The sequence below is a fragment of the Aethalodelphis obliquidens genome, unplaced genomic scaffold, assembly GCF_003676395.1.
Source record: "Aethalodelphis obliquidens isolate GAN/ISIS:26980383/991018 unplaced genomic scaffold, ASM367639v1 scaffold102, whole genome shotgun sequence".
NCBI classification, from domain to species: domain Eukaryota; kingdom Metazoa; phylum Chordata; class Mammalia; order Artiodactyla; family Delphinidae; genus Aethalodelphis; species Aethalodelphis obliquidens.
The window spans coordinates 2,686,938-2,695,392 of NW_020838046.1; the positions used below are offsets into that span (position 1 = coordinate 2,686,938).

At 48.3% G+C, this 8,455-nt stretch overlaps 2 protein-coding genes across 2 annotated transcripts; one reads left to right on the plus strand and one right to left on the minus strand.

Moving 5' to 3' along the window:
* Nucleotides 1-35: 35 nt before the first annotated feature.
* H2BC26 (H2B clustered histone 26) lies at nucleotides 36-2,034 on the minus strand. The gene has a single exon (XM_027096441.1). The coding sequence runs from the start codon at nucleotides 2,011-2,013 to the stop codon at nucleotides 1,633-1,635; it is 381 nt and encodes a 126-aa protein (XP_026952242.1). The 5' UTR covers nucleotides 2,014-2,034; the 3' UTR covers nucleotides 36-1,632.
* Nucleotides 2,035-2,294: 260 nt separating this feature from the next.
* H2AC25 (H2A clustered histone 25) lies at nucleotides 2,295-3,493 on the plus strand. The gene has a single exon (XM_027096384.1). It carries the CDS (start codon nucleotides 2,327-2,329, stop codon nucleotides 2,717-2,719), a length of 393 nt encoding a protein of 130 aa, XP_026952185.1. The 5' UTR covers nucleotides 2,295-2,326; the 3' UTR covers nucleotides 2,720-3,493.
* The last annotated feature ends 4,962 nt before the right edge of the window (nucleotides 3,494-8,455 follow it).

The window sequence follows — 8,455 nt, forward strand, 5'->3', positions numbered from 1 at the left end:
GGGATGAGTACGCACCATGGCAATATACACCTTACATTAGGATGAAATTCTGAGGCAGAAGTTGAATGAAGATATGAGTTCAAGGTGAAAAAATTATCTAAAATCGCTCAGTGTTAACAAGTAATTTAATAGTGTATTTTATGAGTTGCTATGGTTATGGTATCGAATTGCTGTTTCAATAGATACCTTTAAAAGATTGATGTGAGACCATTTTGTTTTGTAAAACGTCCTACCTTGGGATTTGCATCCTTGCAATTATTTGAACTAGACATAAAATGTTTTGGACGCCAACTTTAAAATGTGTGAGGTTTTAGAAATTCTTTTAGAGTGGACCCACGTAGGAAAAGGAATGGGGCGGGCGGGGTGGGGGGGCGATGGGCTTCCAGCAGCCGTGGCTGAAGACACTCGGTGGGGGTGGCGACGTTTCCTCCCCAGCTCCGCCCGCCCAGCCGGACCAGGCATGCAACCCGCTTCCTTTGGAGATGATTCACAAAAAACATGATTATTAGCCTTTAACTGAACGTCTGTTCCTTGCCTGAGATGATGACACGACTTTTCAATCTAATTCTCAAAACGGCTCAAGGAAGTGATTATTTGAAATCTCCTTCTTACAAATGAGAAAAAACAAGGCAAGAAAAAAGGTAGGCGATGTCTTCTTCAGAGTGAAGACTCTTCATGCCAAAGCGCTTTCCCTTGAACTAAGATGACACTTTCCAAATGAATGCCATGAAATCAGAGAATAGGGAAAGTTCTGCGTCACTAGTGCGTCACAGAAAATAACGTGGCTTAAGTGGGAAAACTACATTTGCTTCGAAAAACGTTATTTTTCCTCTTAAATTGCCCTCCTCCCCACTCCCCTACCCCCCTTAAAGCTACCGGCAGCAGGGGTCGGCTTTTTACATCCGGCTCCTGTGCGAGGAGCGCTGCGTTCCACCACGCTTCCGTTTTTCTTTCGGTTGTCAAACATCCTGCGGTTGAAGGATGCAGACATGCAAACATCCTCCCGGAAAGGTTCATTGCCTTAGGATAAAGGTGTCTGGTTTAGGCAGGGATGCAGCGCCAGGCGCCACCGCCAGAGCTGCGCGACAACCCCCAGGGCCTCACCAACTGCGTCCTTCGGGTTCACCCATCGGGGACACGGAGGTGGAGAGACTGGCACGAGGTCCCACTGGGGGCAGGTGACCTGCGTTCCTTACCGACAGGCTCACACCACACGAACACAAAAAACTAGACATGGAGTCCATGCCCGCAAGCCCCGGGAATGGCACTCTCCACACACTAAGGACACTTGAGTTCAGGGTTCCTACTTTGTTTAGTGAAGCGTCAATAACCTTGAGCGAAGGCGAGGGTGGACACCCAGTTTCTGATTGCCTCCCACATTGTTATTTTGGGTCGCCATTCCATACCCGATCTCCGTAAAAAGCAGATATTCTCCCATTCCGCTCCCATACACACGCGCACACACGTCTACAGGGAGCGGGGAGAACGAGAACGTCCTCCCAGTAACCAAAGAACCGCTAAGGAGCACACATCGGATGCGTTTACATAACCCTTCACGTGTTCGAAACCCTTTCTCGATCTTGTGGGTGGCTCTGAAAAGAGCCTTTGGGTTCCCGGGAACCGGGGCGTGCCTCACTTGGAGCTGGTATACTTCGTGACGGCTTTGGTACCTTCGGACACGGCGTGTTTGGCTAGCTCACCGGGCAACAGCAGGCGCACGGCCGTCTGCACCTCCCGGGACGTGATGGTAGACCGCTTGTTGTAGTGCGCCAAACGAGAGGCCTCGCTAGCAATACGCTCGAAGATGTCGTTGACGAACGAGTTCATAATACCCATAGCCTTGGAAGAAATACCGGTGTCCGGGTGCACCTGCTTTAACACCTTGTACACGTAGATGGAATAACTCTCCTTCCGACTGCGCTTTCGCTTTTTGCCATCCTTTTTCTGCGCCTTCGTGACGGCCTTCTTAGAACCCTTCTTGGGTGCCGGAGCTGATTTGGACGGATCAGGCATTACGGCAGATCTTTCCAAACCGAAAAACCGATACACCTCCAGCAACTCAACTTATACGTCCTGTATTCAAATGAGGAATCAAGAGCTTCTAGTTTCTGATAGGGTCAAGCGCAGCGCAACGTCATCACTGGAAAAGGCGCATGCAAATTAGGGGATGGAGGCTTCCTTTTCTGATTGGCCACTGTCGCTACCCAATTGGGAGGCTCCGGCTCCACTACCTCAAGACCATATATAAGGACTCCCTGAGTATTACGGCTTCGTTGCCTGGGGTTCTGTTTCTCGGCTTTCTTCTTTCCCCGCGCCTGATTGGGAGATGTCCGGCCGAGGCAAACAGGGAGGCAAGGCGCGCGCGAAAGCGAAGTCGCGCTCGTCGCGCGCGGGCCTACAGTTTCCTGTCGGCCGAGTGCACCGGCTGCTCCGGAAAGGTAACTACTCTGAGCGTGTGGGTGCTGGTGCGCCTGTGTATCTAGCAGCCGTGCTGGAGTACCTGACGGCTGAGATCCTGGAGCTGGCGGGTAACGCGGCGCGCGACAACAAGAAGACTCGCATTATCCCGCGCCACCTGCAGTTGGCTATCCGCAACGACGAAGAGCTCAACAAGCTGTTGGGCCGCGTGACCATCGCGCAGGGCGGCGTCCTGCCCAACATCCAGGCCGTGTTGCTGCCCAAGAAGACGGAGAGCCACCACAAGGCCAAGGGCAAGTGAGGCCGCGGAGGCGGGCCGGAAACGGCTGTGCGCCCCGGGGGCCCCGTGACACCAAAGGCTCTTTTCAGAGCCACCCATATCTTCTAGAAAAGAGCCGCACTGGTCGAGGGCTGTGTCCTTTTGAGCGCGTTCCTGCGCGAACCTGCGCAAGGCAGGGCTCGCGGGAAACCGACCCCGACGCATGATTTGGGTGCGCCTAGGCGGACAGTGGGCTCAGTGTTAATTTTGTGCGGGGAATGGCGTCTGACAACGCGGCCGTTTTGAGTTTTGCCACCATCAAATTCATGGGGTTTCAATCCCACTCATCCTGAAGGTGTCTTTGTTATTACTGGTGACAAGCTACTTTGGTTCCGGAAAGTGTCATCACTCAGATTTAGACACCAAATACGTAGCTGTTTTATCCCAGGGAAAATCTGGTAGATTGATCTGGTATTGAAAGTGTTTAACCTTGAAAGAAACTTTACCACTTGAGGTTCTGATAGGTAAACATGACTTCCATTTTAAAATGTATGAGTGCATGACTTAGTTTTTTAGAGAACATGCGATCAGAACTGTATAACGTACTGGGAATTCTAAGGTCTTGGGAAGGGTTTGTCAGCATTTGAAAATGTCAAATTATATTTCGAAAGTAGGTGTAAGTTTTTAAAGGAAATCTCATGGTAAATAGAATAATTATTTAAAAGAATTTCAATCGTTAAATTTGGGTTGGTCAAATGTTAATCAGAGATCCCCTTAAACTGATCGCTAAAGTCAGTAAAATAATTTGTACCTTGAGTTTGATGAGGAAAATTACGTTTGTGAATATAGTAAATTTAAAGTGAACATTGTTAGGACCAGATTAAGTAATATATATGTGGATATTTCAGAAGATGACTTCCTGAATTCCACATTCTGTTATAAATAGGGGTTGTAGTGTCCCAGAGATGCTCCTGCAAAGTCAACTGAGAAATGAGAATGTTAATGGCACCTACTTTATGGAGTGAAGGGATTAAAATGAGTTCATCTATACTAATCCCCTTGTTTAAAAATCTCTAGCACAGTATAAGAGCTCGGTAAATGTCTATTCCTGCTGTCATTATCCTTAGTGATTCCATTAATTTTTTTATTTTAACAATAAATACAGGCCAGTAAAATAATTTAGGAATATTATACAATAGATAGTTTTCTTACTAAAATTAGATGTACTCAAACCAGGGCTCCCTAGACACTATCTGGAGCTAACCACATATCTGCTAGTCTTTAGAAAATATCCTAGCACTATAAGACTATTCGCACCAAAAATTGATAGGAACAATCAGTGTGGATGGAAAAAACACCAGACTCTCCTGCAGTGTAGGTAGAGATAGCAGGACCCACATTACCCAGTGGGACCCATTTCAGTGAAACAAATTGCAAGGAATTATGGAAGAGATTATAGAGCCTTCTGGAGAGGTATACATTATGTTTCCAGTGACAGCCTTCAATTCTAGCTTAAATTTGATTTTTGCGTTGATATTCATGTAGGTCATTGTATATCTTCAACCCCTTCCGCGGTATTTAAGAAAGAAAAGTTTCTCAGGAGCAGGGAGCTTGGGTTTTCCAAGTATCATCATGGAGCTCCAGATTTTCAATTCCTAAACTGGAGTGTTAAGATGGAGGCATGAGGACCTCCCTGGCGGCACAGTGGTTAAGAATCCACCTGCCAATGCAGGGGACACGGGTTCAAGCCCAGGTCCGGGAAGATCCCACATGCCGCGGGACAACTAAGCCCGTGCGCTACAGCTACTGAGCCTGCCTGCACACCGCAATGAAGAGCAGCCCCTGCTCACTGCAACTAGAGAAAGCCCGGGAGCAGCAAGGAAGACCCAATGCAGCCAATAAATTAATTAATTAATTAATTATTTTTTAAAAGCGTGAGGTGGGAGGTGCTCTAAGGGGTAGTCAGTCCTTCTTTTGTCACTTCTAAGGCTGAGCTAATACAGCCACAGGGCCTATTTAATTTTCAGTTAATTAAAATTAAATGCAAAGGTGCAGTTTCTCAGTCACCCTAGCCACACATGGCTAGTGGCTACCACATTGGACAAAACAGATATAGAAGGTCTCCATCATTACAGAAAGTTCTGTTGGGTAGCTCCGGTCTAAAATCTGATCATCTCTCAGGGTTATCAGGTTCAGAAACATAAAGTATGCAGAGCTGCCTGCCTTGGTAGAGAAAGCTCATCAGACTCATGCTTAAAGAAGAAAGCACCACATGGCCCAGCAATGCCACCCCCAGATACACACAAGGACTCAGATACCCATGCACCCGTGTCACATTCAGAGCAGCATTATTTGTAACATCCCAAAGGTGGAAATAGCCCAAATTTCCGTAACAGATGAATGGATAAAGAAAAACGTGGTCTATCCATATAGTGGAATACTGTTCAGCCCTAAAAAAGGAATGGCACATACAACACGGATGAGCCTCAAAAAACACTGTGCTAACTTAAAGAAGCCAGACACAAAAAGTCACATATTGCGTGACCCCATTTATAGGAAACATCCGTAACAGGCAAATCCATAGAGACAGAAAGTAGATAGTGGTTGCCAGTGGCTGGGGGGTAGAGGGGGGAATACAGAGTGTTCACTTTTGGGGTGATGAAAATGTTTCAGAGCTAGAAAGAGGTGATTGTGAATGTACTAAATGTCACTGAATTGCTCACTTTAGAATGGTTTATGTTTATGTGAATTTCACCTTGATTTAAAAAGAAATGTGAAACTAATACATGGATATGCACTAAAAAGAAGAGGAGACTGGGTGTCTCCATCGATTCTATCCAGTAGGTGGAGTGTGGGATGGACAGGGGCTGGCCTGGCTGCACGGTAGCATCCCTTAGGGACCATGTGGGAAGAGGGGCATGGTGTCCCTTTGGGTGGCCACAGCCTTTCCGTCTGCCTGCCTCGATGGAACTTCAAGCCCTTTCTGCAGCCCACTGCCACATGTCACACATTCCCTTCACCAGAATTATCTTGGTCATTCTCCCCATGTCCCTATGAAAGATGAAGAAAGGAGGTGGGAGATCCCAGAGGAAGAATGCAGCCTGGGAAGCCTCAGAAACATCCATGCCCACTGCAGATAAAATGTCCTTAGTTTCTGGAATTCTCAGCTTAGCCTGGCCCAAGTCAAAGAGCCCACCGCACCTCTCTCCTGGGCGTGGCCTGCACCCAGCCCCTGCTGCACATCTAGTCTCTCCTCCCTACTGTATCAGCTCCCATATGTTCACCAACATATTCAAGAATCTCCCAAGTGAAAAAGCAAATGGACTCCTCCCCCCTCTCCGAGTTTCTGTGCTCCCCCAGACCCTGGATTAGAACTTGGAGAACTGGGTCACCCGGCTCCCAGTGCCGTCGGATCTGGGCTGAACTGAGCTCTTCTCCCCCTATGTCACCCTGTTACATGGCTGCCCCAGCCCTGGTCATCAGAATCTGCCTGGTGCCCCCCCCACTCCCCTACCCCCAGCCAGGGTTTTGTTTCCATGCATTGCTCACAAAACTTCATGAAGGCTTTGATTTTCTCCAATGCATGCCCAGCAAAAGCTCTAAAACTTCATCCTTTTCTCTGCCCATTCCCCTCCCTCCCACCTCCTGGTCAGCTCAGTTCTACTGCCTCCTGCACAGGTCTCTGGGGACACCAGGTCCTGGTGCTTCTCACCTCCCTCTCAACTTTGGACCCAGCAGCCCCTCCCGTGAGCACTGCCCTTGGGCCTCCAGGCCACCTCTCTCTCCCGCTGCCTTGTCTTCAGCTCACTCCCAGTCACCTGCAGCCCTCTTTGGGTCATGTCCTTCCTGTTCTCTCCTACAGGATGGCAGATCAACCCCAAATGTCCTAGAGGGCCTGTAGGTCAGCAGTTTGAGCTGGACCCCCAAGAAAGCTGGTAGTTAGCGAACATGCTGAAGGCTGGCTCATAGGCATTTGGGGCTAGCTGGGGGGTCAGTTGGTCAATCAGTCATGGGTCATTGTGGGGGGAGGGTCCCTGGGAAGGTGCTGGTCTGGTAGCCTCTCTCGCATATCTGAACACTTTGGTTCTTCTCACCATCTCTCCCCATGGCTAATTCAAGCTTCCTTACACAGTCCCAAGAAGACAAAAAGTGCTCAGGACCCCTGAGGCTTGGCCTGCACGCTGCGCTCAGGCCCCAAGCTGGGATTCGGCGAATCACAAGGCCCACTGGACCCTAGGTGTGGACCAGTAGCCTCCACTCTCAATGCTAGGAGTGGCAATTGGCCATGTTGCCATCCACCACAGGTTCTGTGGTTTGACCAGAGCCTTCCTCTTTCTCACAGTCTCATCCAGGTCATGGATGAGATGGGCTTCAGTGACACCCAAACATCATCGATGGCAGATGTCTTCCCAGAGTGCCAGGCTTAATGCTCCTGCTGGGGATTTCCACCCACTCGTTATGGCTGGACTGCATTCTGAGCCTGACACCCGCCCCACACTACCACCTCCCCATCATTCCCCAGTTAGGTAGATGGTCCTGCCATTCTCCAGCGACTCAGGTAAACTAAATACACTAACAGATCTGCCTTTCATTCGTTCTTTTCCATGGTTGCTCACATGGAGACCAATGGCAAGTTGGTAAACATCAGGAAGACAGATCTGTCTATGTCAGCTGCTACCACCCTAGTCCTGGATCCCACCTGTAGTGGGCTGAAGGTTGTTTCCCCCCCTCCCCCCCAAAAAAATAGATATGTCCACATCCTAAGGCCTGGAGCTGGCAACTGTGACCTTATTTGGAAAAAGTCTTTGCAGGTGTAATTAAATCAAGGCTCTTGAGATGAGAAGGTCATCCTGGATTAGGATGGGCCCTAAATTCAATGACAACTATTCTTACAAGAGACAGAAGAGGAAAAGACACAGAGATACAAGGAGATGGCCATATGACTACAGAGGAAGAGATTGGGGTGAAGTGGCCACAAGCCAAGGGGCACCTGGAGTGCCAGGAGCTGGAAGAAGCAGGAAGGATCCTCCCCTTTCTGCCTCTTCCAGAGGGAGCACAGCCCTGCCCACACCTTGACCTCTGGCCTGCAGAACTGGGAGGAAAAATACTTCTGTTGTTTTAGCACCCCTTCCCCACCTCAGCTTGTGGTAGTTTGTTACAGCAGCCACAGGAAACTTGTACACCATCATTTCTTACCTGAACTACTTCAGTTGCCTCTGTACTAATCTCCTGCTACCAACACTACAGCATAAGTGAGATTCTCAAAAATTCAGTTTCCCTCCTTGGGAATAAAATCTACCAAAAGTCACTCAAGGGAATCCGCCACATCAACAGGTAGGGAAAAAAGAAGAAGGAGGAGAAAAATCATGTAATCATCTCCATCGATGCAGAAAAAGCATAGAAAAAGTATTGACAGATAACAATATAGTTAATGGCGAAAGACTAGATGCTTTCCCTCTAAGATCAGGAACAAGGAAAGGATGTCCACCTAACCACTCATTCAGTGCAGTGTTGGAAGTTCTAGCTGGTGCAATAAGCCAGAAAGAAAAGAAAGAGAAAAAGAGAGAGAGGAGGGAGGAAGGAAGGAAGAAAGAGAAAGGAGAGAAAAGACCAGAAGAGAAAAGAAAAGGAAAGAAAAAGAAGAAATAGAGTAGGGGGGAGGGAGGGAGGAATGGAAGGAAGATGAGGCATACAGATTGGAACAGAAAAAATAAAACTATTTGCAGATGACATGATTGTCTACACAGAAAATCCCAAGAAATCTATAAAACAACCCCC